At 47.4% G+C, this 24647-nt stretch overlaps 2 protein-coding genes across 4 annotated transcripts; both read left to right on the forward strand.

Annotated features, from left to right (window-relative positions):
• Nucleotides 1-1385: 1385 nt before the first annotated feature.
• HORMAD1 (HORMA domain containing 1) lies at nucleotides 1386-16971 on the forward strand. The gene is made up of 14 exons (XM_054182896.1): nucleotides 1386-1609; nucleotides 2212-2263; nucleotides 2645-2789; nucleotides 3121-3184; nucleotides 4779-4815; nucleotides 5217-5237; nucleotides 5339-5365; nucleotides 6032-6099; nucleotides 7986-8137; nucleotides 8739-8986; nucleotides 10158-10221; nucleotides 13286-13362; nucleotides 14113-14187; nucleotides 16090-16971. Exons 1-14 carry the CDS (start codon nucleotides 1578-1580, stop codon nucleotides 16168-16170), a joined length of 1143 nt encoding a protein of 380 aa, XP_054038871.1. The 5' UTR covers nucleotides 1386-1577; the 3' UTR covers nucleotides 16171-16971.
• A 207-nt stretch (nucleotides 16972-17178) lies between these two features.
• Nucleotides 17179-24151, forward strand: GOLPH3L (golgi phosphoprotein 3 like). 3 transcript variants are annotated; one of them, XM_054182558.1, is made up of 6 exons: nucleotides 17343-17446; nucleotides 17565-17644; nucleotides 17767-17961; nucleotides 21996-22127; nucleotides 22314-22428; nucleotides 22939-24151. In XM_054182558.1, exons 3-6 carry the CDS (start codon nucleotides 17779-17781, stop codon nucleotides 23364-23366), a joined length of 858 nt encoding a protein of 285 aa, XP_054038533.1. In that variant the 5' UTR covers nucleotides 17343-17446; nucleotides 17565-17644; nucleotides 17767-17778; the 3' UTR covers nucleotides 23367-24151. The 3 variants fall into 3 exon arrangements, with proteins under 3 accessions (XP_054038532.1, XP_054038533.1, XP_054038531.1); XM_054182557.1 differs by lacking the exons at nucleotides 17343-17446; nucleotides 17565-17644 and adding an exon at nucleotides 17179-17299 and having other exon boundaries at nucleotides 22939-24149; XM_054182556.1 differs by lacking the exon at nucleotides 17565-17644 and having other exon boundaries at nucleotides 17371-17564.
• Nucleotides 24152-24647: the final 496 nt, after the last annotated feature.

The raw sequence follows: 24647 nt of genomic DNA on the forward strand, positions 1-24647 counted from the left end.
TGCCTTTCATCTGTGGTTTTGTGGTTGTTCCTGTGTCCTGCCTCCATCGGCTCACACACCAGGTAGCGTCTTGCCTTGAGGTGGCACGGGGGGCCGAGGGGGGTGGAGCTGGTGGTGGTGGTGGGGCTGGGGGCGGTCAGCTTTTTTGCACAAATGCTAACTTTTGCCATTGGCGAAACATTTCTGATGTTACGATCCCACTGCTGCCAAAAGCGTGGGGAGGGAATGTTACCAAAGACAGGCCTCTGCTTTGTTTCTTACTGTGTGAGAAAATAGCTAATTACTTACTTTCTTACTGTATAAAAATAGTTAGTCACTGAGCTGATGTTACAGGTAGCGATAATGAGGAGACAACCAGAAGCAGTTAATCACTTCAAGGTTCTTCTATACGTCCAGTACGTACTCCTATACCAATCAGGATAGAGTTATGGCTGGTTCAAAGAACATCCTTATTATCTTCAAGAAGTTGGCAAACTTACAGAAAACTTTTACTGTCCTGAGATGACTCAATACCTTAAAAGGATAATGTGAGGAAGGGTCTCCTTACCCAAATGACCACTGAGACACTCACACTTGCGCAGAAGTGTTTTGCCGACGCACCAAAATTTGATATGTGTGGGTAAAAAGACTATTTGGTCATCCTAATGAATATGTAGGCCTAGGTGGAGTTATGTATTAGGTAGGCAGAATAATGAGAATATTTTGTGTACAAATAACGGGTGAATATCCCCAGTAAGGGGTGCTAGATTTGTGGGGTTTCCCCCAGCACCTGATGTGAAATAAAGCTGTATTTCCTCTCTGAACTACTTTTGGTTTCGAGGGCTTTTATTTCAGGTGACAGGAATGCAGCAGCCACTGCCAGCGCGTTCACGCTGGCCCAGGGTCTTGGTGACAGACACCCAAACACAGACCCTACCACGAGCACTTCCAGCTGCCATCACACCCACGAAACATGACCTGGGATCAAGCACAGCACCTGCATCCAACAGGGAGGTAAAACCAACTCTGAAGGAAAAAAGCCTCCACGTGTAAACTGTTGATTGAGTCTGAAATCTCACTAGAACCTTTTCTTTACGTTTAAGCATAAATTACACTGATGCTGGCTTAAAAACGCTCCAGTGCACAGCAGCTCCTGCGAACCCCTGCTGTATTTAGCCGGATAAAGAGCCAGGCGCGGCCACGCACAGCCTCAGCCCGCCGCGCGATTCGCTGAGGGGGTGGGCGGGGCGGTGGGCGCTGCGCACGGCCCGCAGTGCCGCGTGCCGGGGGCGAGCCCCACCTCTCCCTTTGCACACGGCCCCTTGCCTTATAAAAGCGGAGGCGGGGGGGCGGCCTGGGGCAGGTCGGGTGGGTGGGTGCGCGGCGGGTGGTCTCGCTGTGGTTGATCCTGGCCCTTGGGGCCTTGCTGTCCCTGGCGTGAGGGCAGTGTGCGGCTCACCCTGTGCTGTTCTTACCTTCCGTTTCCGTAGGGGTGATAGTGCTGGAAGGGCCTTTTGTCACAGAGCTGCTGAGCTCAGCCACATCCTGAGATCAGATGGATTTGGGGAGGCTCAGCTGAGGGGGGTTAAGTTCCGTGTATGGCCCAGGGCCAAGCTCCTACTTTGCAGAGGTATTTTCCCTGTCAATAGGTGTGGGTACATTTTGTTTTTAGAGGTGGCGGGGAAGGCTTGTCTTGAGTGAGGCTCATGGTGCTGAGGGTTAAAGGTTTAATGAAAATGTGGTTTAACAATAGCTGGAGAGGGGTTGCTTTTTACAATACTTACTTAGATTACAGAGGAAAACAAGCCCAGAGGTGTTTTACAAAGGTGATGGTTCAGCTTTGGCTGGAGATGATGTGGAGAGACGCTTCTTAGGGTTCTTTGAAAATCTGTTAGCCTGGCTGCTGGTTGGCACTTCAGGGCATTGCTTTAAAAGGCTCGTATTTTGTATAAATAGGCACACTATATTCTCATTTCCACATACTGCAACCTTGGGGGACATCTGTGCTGGTGTGAAGATCAAGAATCTCGTACTGGTGATTAGTATATGAACTCTCCTGCCCTATTTCATGTCATTAAAGTTACGGCATGTGTTTGAACTAATACAGATCAGTTGTGCAGGAAGTGTTCATAGGGTCAGGTACTGAGTTAAAGCTGAATAGCTGCAGTCTGGGCTTGCATGCGCTTGTGAGTGGTGGTCATACATGTATTAATGCAGGTGTTTTATTAACAGACAGAAGAGTATCTGCAAAATGGCAACTGCTCAGAAGCAAAGGAATTGTGTGGTATGATTTTCTTGTGTATTTCAGCACAGTATATTATTTGAGTTGGAAAAATCAGTGAATTTTAGCTGAAATAGTGCACCCAGGTGCTCTGTAGTATTTCTTCACTTGAAAATGACTGGCTAATTTCATCTTTTAACTACAAATAAAGATGCTTAATAGCGAAATACTTTTGAGTCTGAACTTTGTGGTCGTGCACTTGGTAGAAATCAGCTATGTCCTAAAAACACAGTAACATCAAGTGTTAGGAATATGCTTAACTTTATAAATGGCGGAAGTGATAGTTTTCAATTAAATTAAAACAGTAAGCAGGACCAGATTGTAGACTGTAAAGGTTTGTTGTTGTGGACAGAGGTGGAAGTCTTTTCTTTCTCTGACTTGCAGAGCGCAGTTGTATTTCCTAACAAAATATCTACTGAGCAGCAATCCCTGATGCTAGTGAAGAGGCTCCTGGCAGTAGCAGTATCCTGCATTACATATCTGAGAGGAATCTTTCCTGAAAGTGCCTATGGAACAAGATACATGGATGGTAACAGCCTGTTTTTACGATTCTTTGCAAAATCTATTGTCATAGGGTGGTTATGAAGTTAATGAGTGTTTTTAAAGCTACTTTGTCTTCTTAATTAAAGGTAATAGCCACTTGCAATGACTGTAACGGAAATTTCATTACTACATTAATCGTTGAATTTTGTGAGAGTGGTGATGCTAATTCAGCAATTAAAACTATGCCTGCACCTGTTGGTAATGTTAATTTTAGTCTGCTTTTGATATATACTTTTAGAGAATGAACTTCACTGTGTTAGCAATGCAGTTGCATTTTGTCCGAAGTAAATATTGATGAATGTATTCTTTTTTTTGAGATGTCTGTGTCAAAATTCTGAGGGAAGACAAGAACTGTCCTGGCTCTACTCAGCTGGTGAAGTGGTATGTTAATTACAGTGCATAATTAACAATTCCATAGCATGTTGATTCTGAAAGATACCTTTCTGGTTGTTTCCAGATACAAAGGAAAAAGTTCACTTGCTGTGAGTGAACAAGAGCCCAGGCAGTGCTTTTAGTGCATGGTATTTACTATGTTGACAATTATTTTTTTTTTAAATGGGAAGTCAAAATGTGTGTGTTTCAGTAGAGAAGTAATTGGCTTGTACGGTTCAGTTTCTAGAAAGGCTTACAACCTGGTACTTAATAGAGCACAAATCTTTGTTTACGGAGTGATTATACTTTACATTAGTTTCTGTGGCTGTATATGAGTGCTCAAGGCATAGATGCAAAAACCTAACCAGTAGTTTCCCTCTAGTTGAGCAGGAGATGCAGTGTTATTACCATTTTGTATCTTGAATTTAAAGATCTCGCTCTCGGACTTGTGTGAGAAAGGGGTGCTGTTGGCCTTTGTATGCAAAGGCAGAATTGTGTCTACAAATGACAGTCTGTCCGCTTACACACTCCCAGTTGAGTGTGTGTATGTCACGTGGGACCGGAGGTACTTATTTTGATTTTCTTTCTGTTCATGGTAACTGTGAGACTTCATGGCTGCTCTCCTTGCTGTTTAGGAAAGCGTATATAAGGCTTTTGCCTGAAATATAATTACTTTTTTTTACCTCTATAAAGGCCATCTTTTTTTCTTTTCATGCTTTTACTAGTTGTAGGACAAGGTGAGGCATCAGAAATGATGCTGCAATCAGCAGAGTGGGTTTGCAGTGTCTGTCAGTGTTGAGGTGTTCAGAGATGTAGGTCTGAGTTCTGATGTTAAAGGTGAAATTAGTCACCCACTCTTTGTCTGTGTGTTGTCACTAAGAGAGGTAGGAAAAAGGCTTCCTTTACTGTAACCTGGAATTTATTAATTGGTCTTTTGTGGTAGAGGAATCTGACGGGGCACCCACTGCATTTCACCTTCCCCTCACGCATCAAATATTAGTGAGGGCAGTGGCGTGGCCGCCTGGGGATGCTGACGAGGAAAGCTCCCAGGTTTTTGTGTGAAAGGTGTGTGCTACCTGTTTGGAGTTTACAAGTGAGTAACCTTTCTTAACTTGGCATCATGTACACACCAAAACCAATTTTTGCTTTTTGTCTATATACAAAAGAATAGCTAGCAAAATATGAGGGTAAGTTTTGGTTGACTATTTGGCTGTTGTTTGCACATTGCAACATTTAAATAACAGCAATAATATAACTTCTCTCTGAAGAGATGTCGGTGTTCAGCTGAAGTACGTATTTATTTATAAACTGATTAATGAATACTTGTGTAAAAAGCGTTTGAAAATATGTGTACAATTGCATTATGTTTTTACTGATAAATTTACTTACAGATTATATTTTTACTTATTCTGCAAAGAGGTTACGGTGACTTGGTGTTACAAAGATAGTAATTGCTTGTATCACTACTAATAACAAAATAATGGAGTAAATATTATTTATTGCTCTAATATTAAGGCGAAACAAAGAATTTGGGACTATTTCATTTAGCAGTGAAGCAAATGGAAATTAGTAGTAGATGGACACTATTATTTGATTTTTGCAGGATGTTAGGATGCTATGATGCCTTGCAGAAGAAATACGTAAGTCATTCAGTATCATTTAGCTATTTTAAATGTATTGGAACATTCACTTTTGTAAGTCCATTAGGTGCCAGCATAGTTACAGGACTTTCTGGTTAGGGGATGGCTGTGCTTTAATATGTTAAAACAGTTGGCTACAATGGGGGATGTGCGGACATTTCAGGATAATGTTCTTTGTAAACAGAAACACTTAGTCAGGTGGGCATAGGAATTTTCTTCTGCCAGTTGAGTAAGTCCCTTCTTAAATGGATAAAGGAGTTAAGTGTGTGAAGAGGTTTCTCTTCAAATGGGCCTTAGATGTCTACATTGGTTTCCAGAGAAACAAAACAGCTTGGTAATCAGAAATGGGCTATGGAATACATTTAATGTTCTTTTTCTTTCTCTAATTATGTTTCTGACAGCTAAGAATGATTGTCCTGGCAGTAAGTATCTTTGAAAAGTAAGATACATGTTTTTTAAGGTAGATGCTTAGATATAAGTACAATTCTTACTCTGCTTCCTCTCTTTACTTTAAAAATAACAGGTCTGTTCCCATCCAGAAGATCCTCAGGTAAATCTGCTAAAATATTTTACTGGGTGACTACTGATAGTATGGTTATAGTGAAATGTCTATACGAGCAATAGTACTTAACGTTAACATTAAAAAAAAGACATCTTAAAATACGAAATGTGAGAATCACTGGAGCTAATCAGGATTGCCACCTAGGGAATTGCCTTTGAATATCTGGTGTCAGGTTACTCTCAGGGCAGTAGAAGAAACCCAGAGTGTCATTGCAGAGTTAAATGCCCATAAAGACGCATCATCCTAGCTCTGCCTAACAAATTTATGGAACTTTTCTGTGAAAAACACGGTATGTTTTAACTAACCACTGGGTGTCCCTGCATCTCTGTTATATGTGTGAAACATTGTCATAATGATTAAAATTTGACTTAATATTTCATTCTAAAAACTTAAGCTGTTGTTTCAATAACTTTATCGTGGTGATTCCTGGAAAATAGTGTAGATCTTCATTTTTATTTGATGACAATTATATATATTCATACTGTTAATTGTTACAGCATTAGAAAGCTGTATTCAGTGCACGTAAGTGGATCAGACAGGAGTTGGGCTATCATTTTCTTTAAAGGCAAGGTTGGTAGATTACTAGACAGAAGCAGCAGCAATAGTAGTTTGCTTGGCAGCTGATAGTTTAATGATTACTGGATTTGTTTGCAGACAATTACAGAATGTTACCACTTCAAATTCAAGTACACCCACAATGGACCACTCCTGGATTTCAGCAGGTACTGTCACTGTGACTTTATTCTGTGCTGTGGCTTTACATTCCATTTGCATACACTTGAATGTAAAAACTTTGGATTTTATCTGTTTGGTGTTTCCTTTTTTAATTCTGGATCTGAACACTGATTTTATCAACATATACTATTAGCTTAGACTCATTCTTAAAATGCAATGAGTCATTTTGTCAGATTATGCTTGTATTTTTAAAGATCCACTCAAAAGATGATTCTTAGGGTTGGAGTTTGATACTCTCTGACCAGGTTCTTTAAGATATTCCATGTGTGGAGGGTGGAAAGTTTAATATCAGATTACTTATTTGAAGATACTTGAAGTTATATGGGATTTCTCATTTAAGAGATGATAAAAAATACACTGAAAATGCAATACGCTTAGAAAAGCATAGCTATTGCAATACACGGTTCAATCACAATACCAGTGCGATTCCCGTTACTGGTCTCTCATATGCTCACTGTCATGACACTGGGCATCCCCAGTCATGGGAAAGGAATTCCTGGGTTGGAGCCTGCTCCAGCACATTGCTGTTTTTGGAATTCTTTTGTTAGTTGTTTTTATACCTTTTATATACTTTGTGGCTGAGCCACACATTCCCTCCTCCCATGCTGGTCTGGCTAACTCAAGGAGCCATTCAAATGCTTTTAATGAATGTGGGGAGAAACATTTACACCACCAGTTGATGCACTCAACTGACACAGCTGTTTATCTAAAATGAAGGTCATGCTCAAGTCCCCTGTGTGTTGAGATAAAGTCGGCTTTCTTTGCAACAGCTGTGGACAGTGACAACCTGCGTTATTCCCTGAGCTTCATGGGCACATGGCCCTTGCCCATCTCTGCTGAGCCACCTTCTATTGTAGGGGTTTATTGATCAGTCACAGCTGCAAGGAAATGGCTTATTTTAAGACAAGTGATTGAAATGTAGCAAGCTTGTACCTAACAAACTTCTCACCACTTTCCTCCTGCATAAGATGCTTTTTAAATAAAAAAAAAAGGGGGGGGGGAAAAGGCTGCAGTGCTGCAGACCTAGATCCTTTGGGCTGAGTGTAGTTAAGTAAAAAACACTGGTGGAAGGAGATGTGACTCTCAGCCACACCAGGTTACCTTAGTGTATTTGCGTAAATTCATGCCAGACTAATGTAAGGCATGAGCCTGCTTCTCTGACACCCTGCAGGGAAGGGGATAACTATCTGCAGAGGGTGAGATGTTTGAAACCATTGCAGTTAAGGGTGTGCTTTCAAAAGAGACGGTTACCCAATGAAGTAACTCACAGTTGCTTGCCTTGCACTGGCTCTTTGGGTCCTCGGGTGCCCCTCTAAGCTGTGTGGCTGTGAGGAGCAGGGAAGTGGAGGGAGATCACTTTTAGTGGTGGTAAGGTAGGGTTTGGGTCAGCTGCTGGTAGAACAGGAGCATGGAAATATCAGCGCTGGATGCCAAGAGTCACTTAGGCATGCATTTTTGTATTGGTAGCTGTTCTTGTCAATGTCCCTTGTTTTATTTAGGGCAAAGCAAGTATGTAAGACTAAGCAGAATTGGGGCTTTCAGAAGTACCTACTCTTTCCTTTTTTTCAGATTGGCTATCTTTTAAGCACTGTGTAATGTAAAATATGGTAGTTGGTAACTGCTGCTGAACCATAACACTTCCATTAGGTCCCTGGCTCAGGATTTGATCTTCCAAGGGGCAGCAAACAAGCAGGTCACTTAGGTGGTACTAGGAATTGCAGTGGCTACAACCTCAGACCTTAGACAATAAATGTTATGTCTGCTCCTGACACTCATAGTCTGTTGAACAGTCATGTATCTTAACACTAGAAACAGCTTACTCTGTATATAAAAAAAGAATAATAAAATATCTGAATACTTTGTGCATTTTTAGTAAGAATAACAGGATGGATTCCACAATCACCTGTGCAGACACCAAGAAAGCAAGTATCCTCCTGATTCGCAAGATTTATGTTCTGATGCAAAACCTGAGTCCATTACCAAATGATGTCTGCCTGACTATGAAGCTGTTTTATTATGATGAAGGTAGTATTTCCATATTACCTTGATTTATCAGCTGTGTTCAGACATTGGGAAACAATTCAAAGAAACACTTTAATGTATAGCCTTTATGGTTGCTTGGACTTGTTAAATTATTTTATTTTGCATGTGTCTGTTTCTCACAACAGTTTCTAAACTCCAAGGGGAATGGATTTGATCTCCCTGCAGGAACACAGTCTCGTCACTGGCTTTGTTGGAGCAAGGATTTCAGTGTGTTTTGAAAACAAATTGAATTTTCCTGAGTGTGTTAGAATGTAACGTGTTTGGATGACTATTTAAATGTCTGTCTCTACTTTCTGGATGTATTATTGCTTTATAATGAAAAAATCAGAGCTCCTAGCTCATCATTCAAATATTTCAGCTATTTCAAATAGCTTTAATTGACTTTTGCCTGTTATGTAGGGGGAAAAAGAACTTCATTTAGTACAAGTGGAATATTGATGATTGCCCTCCCCACACACAGGTTTTTTTTTTGGAGTAGCTTTTTGTATTTAAAAGGGAAGAGAGTCTTTTTACCACACAAGTCAAAACTAATTTTACAAGAATGTGTTTCATTCTGACGCATTTAATGAATTTCTTTCTGCAGTTACGCCATCTGATTACCAACCTCCTGGTTTTAAGGAGGGTGAATGTGAGGGGATGATATTTGAGGGGGAGCCTATGTATCTGAATGTGGGTGAAGTGCCAACGCCTTTTCATATGCTGAAAGTTAAAGTTACAACTGAAAAACAACGAATGGAAAATGTTGATAAAAGCATCCTAAAAAGTGGAGAGACTAATGTGCCTCTCCATATGCTCAGAGTGGACAGAGATGAAGAGAACCAGGACATGAATGTAAGAGCGCAAATGTTTTGTGTAGCTTGTTGAAAGTTTTTTGTGGTTTATAGACTGGAAAAGAGCCATTAATTGTTTTACTACATGTCTTACTATCACATTAGTAAAAAACTCTGTGTTTCCAGATATATTTAAGCAAGACATTATGTCTTCGATACACTTTTACTTTAATTCAACTGCTCCAGTTAGCAACCTGTCATAGTTAGAGCAGTATTGAACAAGTGCATCAGCATAACGCCTGTCAGGAGCGGTGGTGTTGGTTGTGTCTCTGTGAGAAGAGCCAAGGGGCAGCTCTGTGCTGTGGGTACATGTACCATTTGTTCAGCTCCACACACAGGATGCTGGTGAAACCTCCCTGGAGCTGTGCCATACCAATCCCAAGGGAGCTGCTGCAGCCACACAGTATTGACTGGCAATAAATTTGCTCTGGGATCCTCTTGTACAGCAGCATACATACAGCTAGTGATACCACAGCTAAAGCTAAACCAAGCTCGATTCTGTATTGAGAGATTCCTTGGGGAAATCTGCCTAGAAAAAGGCACCAAGCAAAGCTTGCTGAAGGCATGAGTGCATGACAGGTGTGTGCAGCCTGCTGCTGGAGCGCCCGGGACAGCTCTTGGGACTGTGCTTGTGCACGCTTCAGCAATTGGAGACACGTATTTCTGGGGTCGGTTGAGGCAGGCAGCAAATACCTGTAGTCATGTTAAAATGTGCAAATACGTGTGCTGATTTATACTGTCCATAGGTGAGAAGAAGGCAGAGCTTCAGGGCTTTTGGCCCTGCCCATACAATTAGCGCTGCTAGGGTGGCCTGTAGGTGATGAGATAGAAGTAAACCACTTGGCCCTCCTAAATCTGCCTATGCCTCTGAATTGCTGTTTCACAGGCAAAAGGCAGGCAGTAATTAATGTACTGATAGTATTCTTTCAATATCTGTTGTTACAATTTTAGTATTTTTTACAGATGGTTTTCTTGGGGTAGTTGAATTAAATGTGTGCTTGTGTTAATAAGTAATACTGAGCTAGTCCGTATATTCCGTGTCAGATTGAATTATTTCAATACCATTTGTAGCACTGAGAATCCATCTAATAAGCTCTGTCCCTAAGCATCTGAGTACAAACCCTCGTCCTTATTTATCTGCAGTTAACTGATAGACCTGTTTCTTAATCTAGGAAGATCCTGTCTTGGATAATAAAGTGGAAGATAGGAATAATGTCAATATTTCAGAAGCTCAAGGTAACTTGTATGTATATTCTCAAGTCTCTTCAGTTTGTCCCTCTCTTTCCTGATATTACTAGAACAAAAACTTAATTTTGTGATGCAGACCACTGTATTCAAACTTACATTCTGTTTTCTTCACATACATCACTGTGCCTTTCTTTTCTCTTATGGCTTTGTTCTGTGAAGCACTTGGTTAGCAAATGCATGTTTTTATGTTTCTGTTATAAAATTCTGCTCTTCTGTTCCATTTTATCCAATAAGCTAAATTTAGTGGATTATATATTTAAAGTAAATTTTATTGTTTGATTTTTCTACTACTGTGGTTGTTACTATATTTTTACTAATATATTTAATTTCCACATAAAGCTTGCAGAAGCGTTCTGCTCTTGAGTTCATTATTGCAGACACAGGAAGCAGGATTCTCTGGTCAAAAAATGGTCCAGGTCTATTTTTGTTTAAATCACAGCTGTTTGGACTGTGTCCTTGCAGCTTCAGCCACTAAATAAGTTTAGCAGAAATATCACATAGCAAAACTTTTTCCTTACGCTCTGACTGCAATAGGACCACACGCTGATTCTGCAATCCCTACACACTTCAGTCTGTGTAGTTGCGGAGGAATCAAGACTATTGGGGCTCTCGTACACAGAATTCTGAGGTTTTATGTTGTGGTGGACTGAATGATAGCCATGTAAAAACCCCTATCCATATGATGCGTGTTCTTCTGTACAATGGCAATTGTTTGTTACTGTGGCTTGCTTGTACAATGAGTAACTTCATCTTAAAGTATGTTTTGTTCTATGAATGATTGTATAATTATGTCTGCGCTGCTGGCTATTTTAGTGCCTTTTCCAACTGCTTGCTTTTACACCTCGCCCCGGTCCTCTTTTCTTACTGCGTATGTGGAGCATTTTGATAATTGCAAGTGAACTTTAAGTTTTAATAGGCATACATTCTAGCAAAGCATATTTATTAGTATGAATCTCAGCAAACTGAGTTTCCTCAAGTAAAATCCTAACACCATAAAATCTGTAAAACTACACAAAAAATGTGACTAGCAGCAAAAAGCAAATTCCAGGTGGAAGCTTGTACTTCTCAAGAAGGTACCAAAAACATTTACTTCTTTTATTTCAAAAAAGTTTCATATAACAACTTCAACAAGCAGTTGAACTGAGAGTTCTGCAGAGAGTATAAATGAAATCTTATGTTTTGGAAGCACTCTGAGGACTCTTTACACCTACGAAGTCTGCCTTCTCCCTTGTTAGCAAATAAACAATGATGCCCTTCCCGCTGTGCAGGACATCAGGAAGTACCTGCTTATCCTTTAGGAAGAAAATTTTTTTTTTTAGCCTTTATAAATAAATTGTTTCTGTGCTGTTTGCTTACAGTTGTATAAATCTCCTCCACTGTAAGCTCTGAATGCAGAATAAAGTAACTGTCCTGGCCACAGCTGCTACCGGAAACATGCCCTGGAAGATTTTTCTGTTGGTTTGGTTTTTCAATCATGGCAAAGAGGGATCCAAAGAGGAAATAAGTGCCCTTTTTGGAAGAAGATTAAGTGGAGATTATGTAGATGAGTATGCTCAAAAATGCTCCGGTATGCTAATGATAAATAGGATAACTAAAGGAACACAATTCTCAAGACTGAAGTAAAAAACCAAGCTTTTTTTTTTACCGAAGCTGGGGGGGGACGACAAGGAGAGAACCTGTATTTGGATGAGAAGCCAATGTAAAATGCTGCTTTCCTGTAGCAGAGGTAGAAGCTTCTGTGGAGATCACAAATATATGTCACTCCTAGAAGAAATGCCCATTGGTGCTGGTGCTTGCTCTGTTCGCTGTTGTTAATGCATTTCCCTGAAGCTGGATCTGCTTTGAATTAGAAGTCTGGTTCTGCAGACTTCAGAAACGCCAGTTTTCCATAAAAACTTCCAGACACATTGTTTTCCACGTAACTATAAAAGTAGGAAAGTGTCAGTGCTGATGCTTTTGGTCCTCCCAACCCAAACAAGACTAGCAGCTTCTTGGGGCTGCCATGGTGACGCGAGTGCTTGTGGAGGCAGTTGGACAAAGCAGGCTGAGCCTGGATTTTATTTTTTTAAATGGATTGGAGTGTCCTGTCTCTCAAGCCCGACACTGAACAGGCTGTGCTGTGTATTTAAATAGCGGCATTAATGTTGTGTTTTTCAGAAATAAAATGTGGAACAGCTAACGCTTCCATGCTGTTCAAAAATAATAATGGAAGTGTGTAGGAAACAGCATGTGTAGATCAGTGTTATTATCTTGACAGTGCTATTAGGCTGCAGAACTGGAACTGCCGTATAAAGCTGTATCTGGTGCTTTTAGGAATTCATAGAAGTTACAAAACCAGGCAAAAAATGCAGCAAACTGCTTGTCTTAATGAGTTGGTGTAATGTTTTATTTATAGAAACTACAAGACATGTGAAAAGGCATTTGTCACCCTGAAATTCTTCAGTCCATCTTTAACCAGTTCATGCTTATGTCTGTATCGTAGAAAAAACCCAGCATGGATTAGAAACACCACCACAATCTCCAGCATTGCCTGTCCGTGGCCTGTTCCTGCAGCTGCCGCGGGGACGCAGGGGACGGTAGCCCCAGGCACTGCAGCCCACGCTGCTGGGCTGCGTGTGGTTGGGCTACAAAATGGGAGCCATCTGCTGGCAGGGGGTTCAGAATGGGCAGAAGCTGGGCCAGGGTGGCCCCGCAGTGCAAAACGGGCTCGTGAGGCTTTTTACTTGGAAGCAAATCCCAATGTAGACAAGCCTTTAGTGGTACAGTGTATGAACAAGTTTGGGGATCAAGCCCACGCCCCCAAAGGTCCCGTGTGTAAATCTGCGCTGCTTAGCGTAAGCATCTCTTGCCTGCCTGTGGTGGGAAGTTGTGATAGGAAATCACTGAATTGAAGATGTACGAGGCAAGGCTTGTTTGCACATAAGAATTGGAGCCCTTTTGAAACACCTGTTCCCTGAACTTATAAAGTGTTTCTTGTGGCAAAACATCGATGTTAAGAGGCTGCTAGTGTGCTGTCAACAGTGTGCTTCATTATTGAAAAATTGTTTTATAGAACCAAATATAACTTGTGAAGAAGATGAAGATACAAAGGCTGGAGGGAACCAGAATCTGTATGTTTCTAATCCTCAGGTATGAAAACTGCACTCTATCTTCTTAAACTTTTACTAGAGCTTTTATGAAGCTTCTTTCCTACTTTGAGTGATTAATAGGTAATCTGGTTAAGGTTTGTTTATCACAATCAGTATTTTCAGGAATAAAATGCCTTTGCATTTTACTTTCTGGTGTTTTACGAAAGCAGTTAGTATTCTAAATCAAAGGCTGTTCCTCTGTCACACAGTTTTCAAACCAAACAGATGGTCTGACTGTTATTAAGAGAAATGGGAATGTAATTTCTGTGTTTATAAACTGCCGCAGCTAAGCACTCTGCCTAACAGAAATTTCTCTGCTAATTCTGACAGATCAAAATTTGTTTAAAAGTTGATTAAAACTTAAAATGCAGGTTTAATGCGCAGCCTTAAAACTCAGGTTGTATTCCCTGCGTCTAGCAAAATGGTACAATTTAAATGTGGAGGACTACTTCAGACGCAGGTCCTTAAGATGTCTTATAACAGAATAGCCCTAGGTAACTGCGAGTGACTTACTGTGTAAGAATAACTGCTGCTTTGATCCGTCGGGGCTCTACACGTTCAGCTGTAAATAGTGCTGTTGACTTCAATAGGGATACTCCCATATTTAAATCTCAGCTCAAGCGCTGCGGTGAGCGGAGCCAGAGCTCTTTGCATGCTGCAGCACTGAACCCTGCTGTAGCCTCTAATATATATTAATTTTTTTATTTTTTTTACTGCTGTCACAAGGTAATGTCTGTTTTTTGAGTTTTAGGTCGATCATTTGGCAAGTAAGACATCTGAACTTAATGTGTCAGAGAGCAGGACAAGAAGTGGAAAGATATTTCAGGTCAGTGCCGTTAGTACGGTTTTTTCTCTAGTTCTGTTCTTTCTGCTTCTCTTCAACTTTAAGCCTTTTTTGGTTCCAAGCAGTGAATGAAACTCTTAAGATTTAATACACTTCACGTTGACAGAATGGAATTCTCATCACTTCTAAAATTCCCATTAAATTCAACACATTTGGATTCTTACTGTCCAAAAAAAATCTGTTCCAAAGAGTTAAAAGCTGAGTGTTGATGTTAACACAGGTTGAGAAAGATTCCTTATGATTGAGTTACATCTTCTTGAGAATGCAGTTAGCCAAATTCCACACTGGGTTAATCCATAGTTGATGGGAGTGTGTGCCAGCAGAGATCCCCAGCCCAGCGTACCATATGCTTGCTGGTGATTTTACTTGGAAAACACGAGGCCAAAACTCTAACCTCGTCTCTTTGACTCATTCATACCAAGAAAAATCTGTTATTTCTTTGCTTGGTCACAGCAGATGTGTCTTGTAGTTGGTGCTACTTGCGGGGAACCCAATTCCTCCAGCCTTGCACAGGTGGAGCAGAAGTTGTCTTCAGGGGGAAATTTGGCCTTTGGGGATGGTGTTGGGGGTCCCCAGCTGTCTGCTGCTGCCACCTCCACCAGCTGGGCTCGGGAGGCTCTGGGGGCCTTCACAAGTCCTCAACATCTCTTTTAGTTGTGAATTTATAGGGTTACTGGTAGGTTCTTCTCAGAAAAAGCTGTGGAGTGGATATTGCCGTTCTAGTAAATAAGTAAGTGTTCTTCATTTACAGTCAGGAGGGGGAATTATGTGTCAGGGCCAAGGAAAATGGTACCCTTCCTGTCCCTGCTCAGGAAAGCTCTTCATTAATTTTTAGCGCAGTAGTTTTGTAAGGATTCATAACGTGCTGCTCAACCGTTGCCAGTAGTTTTCTCCTGAACTAATGGTTTCCTTAGTTCTGTAGAGGCTGGTGGAAATCAAGCTTGGGAGTGTGTAAAATTCATGCCTCAGCAGAACGTTCTAAAGAAATCCAGAAGATAAATTGGTCCGTGTCATAAAAATACCTGTGTATGAGAGCTGCGTGTGAAAAGGGCTATTAGAGTTTGCAACAAAGTCGTGGAGATGATAAATTCAGAATATAGAATTAGTAGATTCAGTTTTTCTGTAACAGAGAGTACTGCTTACTGCAGAATAGAATTTTTTTACTTCTAACCCCAGGGTCATAGGCAGTATTTTTTGTCGCTCACTGATGTGGAAAAAAAAAAAAAACCAACCCCAGCCCGTCATTCTGTATGCTCACTATCGCCGTATCTTCTTAAAAGAAGGTTTTGTTAATGAGCTTAACAGTAGAATTTAAACACAACACAGTTACTTTAAATAATCAAAAGCACAGCAGAGTACAGCCTGAGTTGTCATCTTTTCCCATGTGCGTGAGTGAGAAATAACGGGATTACAGCTGGTGGGACGAGGCCGTGTGGTGCTGAGCCTGGGCCGTTGGCGCAGGGCTGTGGTGCCGTGCCGGGCCCTCCCGGTGATGCTGGCTCTGCCCTGTCCCTGATGGGGCTCCTGCGTGGGGAGCTGGGCTCCGTGCGTGCCGCCTCTGCCGAGGGGGCTCCGCGCTCATGACGTGCCCTTGGAGCTGCGACAAGCAGGAGGTGCTGCCGTTGCGGCACAAACACATCCCTGCCCTCCTGCGGGAATTCGCGGGGAGGGTCAGTTCTGCCAGAAAACAGCATCCAGATGTTACTCTGGGCTCAGCACCTCTGGGCAGGCACCAGGTGCCAGTGAGGTTGAGCCTGACGCATGGCGCTCTGTGTCACGCAGCGCCTTGCGGGGGTGGGCGCCTCCCAAGTTGAGGCTGGTGGCGCAGGGAGCGGGCTGGGCCGCGCGGCAGCCCGTGACGCTGTCTTTATTCTCCCGTGGCAGGTCCCTCAGTTCGAGCTGTCGTCGAGTCAGGATGTGCTGCCCAAAAGGAGAAAGATCAGCGAGCCAAAGGAGCAGTTTTAGATGCCTGTCTCCTCCTGTTTGGTTACGGAGTTCTCCACACTGCTTTCAGTTTGTTGTTTAATGTGAATGTTCATATTTAGGTAACTTTTAGGGATTTTTCTTTGATATTTGCGATCCAAATGGAGAGCATTTAAAGGAAAGATCTGTCGAGAAGCCCAGCTGAAGAAATTGGTACTTATTTTTCATGGGAGGCTGTACCCCATTGGGGAAGATGGAAAGGGTGTGATGTGGGGGATTTGCCTCCCTGCTGATGCCACGTGTAGATCCTGGTGGCCGTCGTGTTGTGGCTGTTGCTGGCAGCACCCGGTTTCTCTGGTGCTTTTGGGTTGTCCCGAAGCCGAGGAGCTCCCAGCCCAGGTCCCACCATGGGGTGTGGACCCCGGGGATCTCGGGCCCTTTCTGGAGCATTACCTGGCCCTGGCAGTTTCACTGTTACTACTGGGACTGTTGCAGGGGTTGATTCTGTGCATTTCCTCCAGACTGAAGGCACCAGACTCGTGTGAAAAATGAGCATTCTTCATCCTCCCCGTTGCATATTTCATGCCAAAATGCAGGAGTTTCTGTACAGCTGTGATGAGACATGCATGTAATTACAAAGTGTTCATGTGTGGCAGGCATCTATTATAGCGGTGTGAGATGATTTGAAGGAGCCTGTCTGTACTGCAAATGATTAATTGTAGCATTAATGGGAGACATTTTTCTAACCAAGGCCTATTAATTGTTCCTGTGCTGTGAATGAATGGGAGTGAAGCTGTTTCTGCGCGCGGGTGGGGGGAGCTAAACGTTTCTTGACGTGTTTGACTTTTAAATATTCAGACTGTCTTTTTACCGTTCCTCAATTAAAACGCCGTTGACGTTGCGCTGCCGCGTGTTTCTGTACGGCGCGTGCCGGCGCGCCGCTAATGAATGGGGCGGGGCCCGGCGCCTCGCCCCGCCCCCCCGCGCTCATTGGCGGCTCCGGCCCCGCGGCCTCCCATTGGCCGGCGCCGAGCGGCGCGCCGCCCTACCGGAGCGCAGGAAGCCGCCGGGGCGGCCCCGCCCCCGGCCAGCAGGAAGCGCTTCTGCCCGCCGGCCGCGAGCCGCGCGTCGGGAGGGAGCGAGGGCAGCGCGGCGGGAGCCGCCGGGCGGGGTAAGGGCGGGCGGGGGGGCACGGCCCCGGCTGCCCCCGGCCCGGCGCGCTGCGCACGGGGAGCCGCGGGATCTCGTTACCGCCGCTCGGGGGGTCGGGGTGGGCAGCGCGAGCCCGGCCGTGCGTCTGGTTGACCGCCGTGAGGAGGTGAGAGGGAGCTGGGCCGAGGGCGCTGCCTGGCGTCCCGTGCGGATGCGGGGCCACGTCGCCCGTGGAGGCCCCCGGGGGAAGGGACTCTGCTGCAGCCCCCATTTCGCTTCCTCAGGTGTGTCGCCGGCCGCTCCCCATTGGTGACTCCGGTATGGCCACCCTGGGAAGGGTGATCCAGGAGTCCTTGGGTGGAAGGTACAAGCGTCCTTCGTCCTTGTCTGGGCCTCCCTGGGGGCTGGGGCTCGGGGCTTGGGGCTTAGCACTGGTGTAGCCCATAGTGTTTGGACACGGGGCTGACCTCTGTTCTCCATGCCCAGCTGGAGGGGGAGATGACGACGCTGACACACCGAGCGCGGCGTGCTGAGGTGGGAAGGAACTTGGACAAGAAACCCAACAGTGAGGAAGATGCGGCTGCGGACAGAGACCCGAACGATGGTGATCCTGATGATTCCAAAGATATCCGCCTCACGCTTATGGAGGAGGTGCTGCTCCTGGGGCTGAAGGACAAGGAGGTAAGACGGGCATCGCCAGCGCTGCCCTGGTGTACCTGGAGGGAAGGATCTTGGTGAGCAGCAGAAGGGATCAGACGAGTTCCTCTGAATCCTCTTCAGTAAAGCCAGCCTGCTTTGTGCAAAACCACCTTTGTGTGTAGCTTAAACTGAGCTGTGGAGACTGCTTCCAAGTGCTGTCCCACCAGCTCTGCCCTGAGGACTGTGAGGAGCAGTCTGGAGGTGAGGGCTGCCTTAGGGTGTTGTGTGACTGACATTTGCAGAGCAAAGGCGGGTTTGTTCTTTGCCAGGGTCAAAGACCTGGGGTAAAAGGAGCCTCACCTTATGTGTCAGATGGGCGAGGGAAGAGGACGTTTATGAATTGCACTCTCCTACCCAAAACCATCAGCTGCAGCACAGCAGTTTCTGCTTTGTTAAAAATTGATGTGAGAAATGGCAGGGGTAGATTTTGAGAGAAGGCAGCTGGAGCAGGAGCTGACAGCAGGCACAGGATGGGTCTGAACACAGCAGTGGCGAAGGAGGTAGGAGCCACGTCTCTGTGTACCGGCCGGTAATTGCCTCGGCTGGGCAGGAATGGCATCGTGCAGCTCCGGGCAGGAGGGGAGCGGGTCTGGATGGGAATCCCTCTGCTGGATGCTCGTCTCACCCACGTGTGCCAGTTTAAGGGCATTCCTTGGCAGCAACGGACAAACTTCACAGCTGGTTATGTTCGGGGGGTTGCTCTCTGCTGGAGAGGGACCCTGGTCAAAGTGAATGGTCTTGTGCTTACAGCCAGTGGGAGCTCATTTCTCAGCTCTGCCTAGAACAAGCCGTGGGGAAACGAGAAGACATCTCGGGCTGAGTTCTCTGAGCTGCTTCGCTCTTATCTGCTGTGCCGGCATGCCTTATCATCTTCAGTGCGTGCATCATCTTGATCTCTTTGGGGGAATCTGATGCTGCTACTCCTGTCAAACAGATGGGGAAATCAAGACCAGGGGAAGCAAACCAGTTGCCCAAGGTACTTCTTGGGATGATAATGGCAGAGGAGAGCCTTAAACACAGGTTTTTCTGCTCCAGGAGCACTCTTCCTGTGAGCCTGTCCCTCTTTCTGAGGAAAGGAGACACCGTGGTTGTCAAAGCTGTGGTAGATGGGCCACCTTCTCTTCATGTTTCTTTGGGTTGAAATTAAGCCCCTATGAGGTTCCTGAGCTTTCTTTTTTTTCCGTAGGGCCCTGTTAGTGCTGAGTTGGTCAGAGCTGGTGCCTTGCTCTCACGTAGACCTGCTCAGGCCGTGACTTCTGACGTGGACCACGCTTGCAGATCCGGCAGGGAAGAGCTGTGGGTTGTGTGAGAGGCTTGTAGCTGTCCTGTTTAACGAACCCAGATAAGATCTAGGACTTGCTGAGCCAAAAAGGAAGTGACAAGAGAGCAGGACTATAAAGAGAACATCATGCAAATATTTGAGAACAGCTTAGGAGTGTGGCATGGTCTGCTTTCTTCCTGGGCTATGTTTAGCATTCTTGGTTTGGTTAATATATTCCTGGGAATGGTCCTTCAGCCATCAGGGAGTTAGGAGAGCACAATAGATAAGAAAAAAATAAAACCCAAACCACCTGTCACCCTGTTTTTTTTCTTTTTTTTTTTCCTCCCCATCCTGTCCTTCCGCATTCCTCTGTCTCTAAAGGAAAACCAGAGGCAGCAGTAACTGGCTGTGAGCTGAGCTCCCAGGCACTGGGTTTTCCCAGCTCTGTTGTTCACTCCTGGTTTGATGATTGGAAAAAAACCAAGACAGTTTTAGCCAAATCCAGTGAGCTCACAGCATAATTTCATTACTTTAAGTACCAGTCTGCCCGTCTAGGAGAAACTGGCTGCACACCAGCCTGGCATTTGTACCCAGCCTAATTCCAGAAGCTGAAAGTAATCCAGGAGCTTTCAACTTGTTTGATTTCAGACCCCTTAACGTTTTCTAGGGGCAGCGTGCCTTCCAGCCCAGTGAACTGGAACTTTCGGTCACCTCCACACCCTTTTCTGGAAAACTTGTTCCTAAAGGGCACGTGCAAAACCCAGCGTGTCTCCCATGGACGGAAGTCAGCAGGGCAGGGATGAAAGGTTGCATTGTCTTTCCTCACAAGGAAATGAAGAAAGCAAATAAGGATTTTTGTTTCTTTTATGGTTCTCTGTGCTACGCAAGCTGAGCAACCAACCCAGTGTCCAGATGCACTGTAGAAACAGACAGGCTGGGGACAGGAGTTTACCCACATGGACTGTAAAAGCTTCCATGTAGGAAGGCTGCATGTTCTCACCCTTTTTTCCTTGGGGAGGGGGCTCGGTAGGTTGCTTTGTCTGCATCTCCTAGTAGCTTTTAGACCTGCCCTTTCTCTCCTCCCCACCACCACTCCCTACAGAGGAAAAAAAAGCAATGAAAAGGGAGTTACGAACTGGGGCTGTAGCATTTCTGGTGTATTGGCATCACCCTGCAAATAAGCCAGTTGTGACTTTGCATCCCGCTTGGCTCACCCTTCCCTCGGGCCCATCTCGGACACCAGTGCCTGCCCCTTTCCCAGCCCCACCACCTGCCTGGGAGCCCTCTCCCCACAGCCCTCTCTGCTCTCCGCTTGCCCTGAAACCCACGGACTGTCACCCCACGTCATGCCACGGCGCAGCAGCCGTCGGGGCGGAACAGCGGGGCTTTGTTCTAGTCAGGGGATAAAAGGCAAGTGGGAGAAGGGAACGGAGGGGTCACCTGGGCTGTCCCATTTTTCAAACCAGGGTCAGCGCTCTCCCGAGAAGCATGAGTTGAATGTTCTTAAACCTCAAGGGACAGAGACTTCCCTTCCCTGCCCCCTCCCTCCAGGGGCGAACCGTTCCTGGGCTTTCTTGTCTGGACAGTATTTTCTCCCTGGTGCCAGCTCCAATCTCTCTCTGGCTGCAGTTTTAGCCCAGGACTCTGTCCCATCCACAGTGGCCGGGGGAACTGGCCATTCCCTTCCCTTTTGCTGCTGCCTTTGATGCGTCTGACCCCCCTTATCCTGTTCTCCCTCCGTCTTCTCTTCCCTGGACCAAAACGAGCTGGTTCCTCGTGGGTTGTATTTTCCAGACCTCTGCACCTGCTTGTTGCTTTGCCAAATGCCTTAATGATTTTGGACCTTACGCTTCTCGGGATGAGGACCCCGTCCCGTGGCAGGCTCGGAGAACAGGGCTTGGGGCCATGTGTGGAAGGTGCTGAGTCCGCATAGATCTGGTCAGCAGCGGCCCCAGCGCTGTTGGTGGGACCCGAACTGCTGTCCCCCAGCCCTGAGGTGCCCACTCTGGCAGGAGAGGAGGGATGTATTTTCCCATCCTTCATCCCTGACTGGAAAAATTCTCTTCCCTGGCAGAAGTGTGCAGGTGGATTTGAGGGGGGGGGTGTGGTAAGGGTCGGGTGGGCGAGGGGCTGGGGAAGCTCTTGTGCCCTGTGGTGGGGCTGGGGCTTCCTGCAGCCTGTTCCCCGTGGGATGGCGCTGCGAGTAGTGGGGAAGCTCTTCTTCACAGGTCTGATGAGCGATTTCTTCATCCAGCTAATTACTCTCAGGGCATGCCTGGAGCTGGTGGGGGGCTTTCTTCAAGGAGAAGAGCAGATTTTGTTTCCTGTTTCCCCTGGATGTGTCCACAGAAGGTGCTGGGGCAGGGCGGAGCGGAGCGCAAGTGGCTGGTGCAGCAGCAGCAACGTCCTCCTGTGACCAGGGGCTTGCCAGGGGAAAGGGCCCTGCTCTTCTCCTTGTTGCTTGGATTTTTTATGATCTGGAGTTGGGCGCAGCCGCCCGGCCAGCGCTGGGGTGTGCCGGGTGGGTGTGGGTGCAGCGGGAAGTGAACAGCCGGAATTGCTCAATGTTTGCAGGGGGGAAGGGGGTTAGTTGGGGCTGCTGAGCACTTTTCACCTGGTGGGGAAAGCCCTTTGGCCGGGGAGGCAGAGCTGAGCGGTGGGAGAGTCGCCTGGGTGGGCCTGGGGGGGGTGGGGGGACTTGTCGGAGCTCCCCTTCCTATCTCTCTTCTCTTTCTGTCCATCCTTTCTCTCACAGGGCTACACCTCCTTCTGGAATGACTGCATCTCTTCAGGCCTGCGGGGCGGCATCCTCATTGAGCTGGCTCTGCGCGGCCGGATCTGCCTGGAGCCACTCTCCATGAGGAAGAAGAGGCTGCTGGAGAGGAAGGTGAAGGAGCCGCAGGAGCTGGGCTGGGGGATTGACAGGCTTTGTGGTTCCGTTCACCCCAGTCGAGCCCTCTGGCAGCAAACTTTGCGGAGGCAGCACTGCACGCCGGGGCTGGCCCCATTCCTTTGGGAAGGGAGCGCAGGTCTGCGTCCAGCCTGACGCCATGCTTCTGCTTTGTCCTTCCAGGTGCTCTTGAAGTCAGATGCGCCGACTGGTGATGTCTTGCTGGATGAGACTCTCCGGCACATCAAGGCCACGGAGTCTGCAGAAACGGTGCAGACCTGGATAGAGCTGCTCACTGGTAGGGCCAGTTAGAGACACCATCTCACAGCTCGCTCGGGGCCTGTCCCTGCTGTCTGTCCCCTCTCCATGGCTTGGCCATCCCCTTGCTTCACTGGAGATGGGCAGAATACTGACAGCAGAACAGGGGAAGGCTGAATGTGGGCACAGAAAACAGTTTTCCAGGTCTTTCTTGTTAGGAGCTCGGTGGAAGACTTGGACTTTGCTCCCTGTTGCCTCTTTTTTTATGATGAGTCTTCACTGAGTCTGGGTTCCAAGGTCCTGGGTAGAAGGGGCTTTCCAAAGGGAGCTGCCCCAGGCTGCTGCGCCCTGTGGCCACTGGGAGCTTTGCCACCTTGGACTGAGGGAGAAGTGGGTCATAGTCAGGCCAAGGGGAGGAAGAGGGTTCCTGCAGAAGGGACTGGTGTCCATGCAAGCACAGATGGTCCTGGGCTGGAAGCAGCCTGGGCACTGGGGTTGGGTAGCAAAGCTGTTGCTGCCCCAGCGTTGAATGGGGTCTCCTCTCCTGCAGGGGAGACCTGGAACCCCTTCAAGCTGCAGTACCAGCTGAGGAACGTGCGAGAGCGCATCGCCAAGGCGCTGGTGGAGAAGGGCATCCTCACCACAGAGAAGCAGAACTTCCTGCTCTTCGACATGACCACCCACCCTGTCAGCAACGCCACTGAGAAGCAGCGCTTGGTGAAGAAGCTCCAGGAGAGCATGCTGGAGCGGTGGGTGAACGACCCCCACCGCATGGACCGCAGGACTCTGGCTCTCTTGGTGCTGGCCCACTCCTCAGACGTGCTGGAGAACGTGCTCGCCAGCCTGGCAGATGACAAGTACGATGTGGCAATGAACAGGACCAAGGACCTCCTCGATATGGACCCTGAGGTGGAAGCTGCCAAAGCCAAGGGCACGGAGATGATCTGGGCCGTTCTGGCAGCCTTCAATAAGTCCTAAAAAGTCCCCGAGCCCCCTAAACCAGGCATGTGTCAGGGGGAGCCTCACCCCCTCGACACAAGGCTGCGGGTATTTGGGCATGGAGTTCCTGCAGCAGTGGGTGGGCTCAGCTCAGGGGGACTGGGGGATTTCGCTCACTCCCCTGGGCAGGGGTGGGAGGGTGAGCGCCCACCCCCGCGGGCAGGTCACATCTCCAAAGGCCGGTGCCTGCGGGAGAGGTGGTGGCAGCTCTTCACTTCCCATCCCATGGGCTTCATCCTTGGGCCAGCGTGGAGCTGGGAGGTGGCCCAGCCCAGCCTTACCTGTGTGTGCTCCCAGCCTGAGTGGGGCTGTGGAACAGCTCCCAGTGGGCCGGCTTGTCCAGCTGCCTCCCTGGCTCCCTGTCCCATGCACAGATCTTGCCTTCGGGGTGCCCAGGCAGCACGGGTTCCCCTGGGGCTCACACTGACACCCTGGGGCAGGGGCGTGGGCAGGAGGGACGGCTCTGGGGTGGCAAGGACCAACCCCGGCGCTGGCTGGGAAGCCTTGGGCCAGTGTGGCCATTGAGCAGCAGCTCTGCAAAGGCCGTGGAGCCCCCCAGGCGGTGCTCCTGCCATACTCCCGCTCTTTCTAGTAAGAGAGGAAGTTAAACTGTGATTATTATTTTTTTTTTAAACCCCCTCCCCTTCCACCACCACTTTAATCTGTAGTTCATTTAAATGTATTTCTCTGCAGCCCAAGGGACTCCTGGGTGTTTAAATCTGCTGTCGGTAGCTGCGGTGGGTCCCGCTGCCCTCTGGTGACGGGGCTGGCAGGGGAAGGGGCGCTGGGGTGGCGGGGGGTGTCCCCGGGGTCTCCAGAGCTGATGGTGGCGCTTGTGTCACCGCGCATCAGCCGCCGCTCCCGGTGATGTGTCCGCGGGCGGTGGGGCCGGTGCCGTCCGCTGGCCCCATCCCGCATAGCCCTGACCCGGGGACGCCTCGGGCCATCCCGGAACCCATTCGCCTCCCCGCGGCCTGACCCAGCCATTCTGCCCGGGGGTGGCCCCTCTTCGCCCCGGTGCCCCCACACCCCGCGCCGTCCGCGCTCGGGGCCGCCGTGCGGGGCTCTGCCGGAGCCGGGCGGGGGAGTCCGCGGCGCAGCCCCAAGTCCCGGCCCTCGGGAGGAGGCGGCGGGCACGCGGCGCTGTCTCACTTCCCATTGGGCCGCCCCGCCGCTCTGACCGCCCCTCGCGGGCGCTGGTTGGTCGGGTGTGATGTCACCGCCGTCGCCTCGCTGTGCCCATTGGGCAGCGCGCCTGTC

Source organism: Rissa tridactyla, chromosome 23, assembly GCF_028500815.1.
Source record: "Rissa tridactyla isolate bRisTri1 chromosome 23, bRisTri1.patW.cur.20221130, whole genome shotgun sequence".
Taxonomy (NCBI): Eukaryota; Metazoa; Chordata; class Aves; order Charadriiformes; family Laridae; genus Rissa; species Rissa tridactyla.

Excerpts from the sequence above, each read along its gene's own strand:
- GOLPH3L (XM_054182557.1), top strand. The coding sequence starts at position 17,779 with ATGACGACGCTGACACACCGAGCGCGGCGTGCTGAGGTGGGAAGGAAC. Across the intron at positions 22,128-22,313 it reads AGAGGCTGCTGGAGAGGAAG|GTGCTCTTGAAGTCAGATGC; the intron begins GTGAAGGAGCCG and ends TTGTCCTTCCAG. Across the intron at positions 22,429-22,938 it reads CTGGATAGAGCTGCTCACTG|GGGAGACCTGGAACCCCTTC; the intron begins GTAGGGCCAGTT and ends CCTCTCCTGCAG.
- HORMAD1 (XM_054182896.1), top strand. The coding sequence starts at position 1,578 with ATGGCCCAGGGCCAAGCTCCTACTTTGCAGAG. Across the intron at positions 6,100-7,985 it reads CCACTCCTGGATTTCAGCAG|TAAGAATAACAGGATGGATT; the intron begins GTACTGTCACTG and ends GTGCATTTTTAG. Across the intron at positions 13,363-14,112 it reads TGTATGTTTCTAATCCTCAG|GTCGATCATTTGGCAAGTAA; the intron begins GTATGAAAACTG and ends TTTGAGTTTTAG.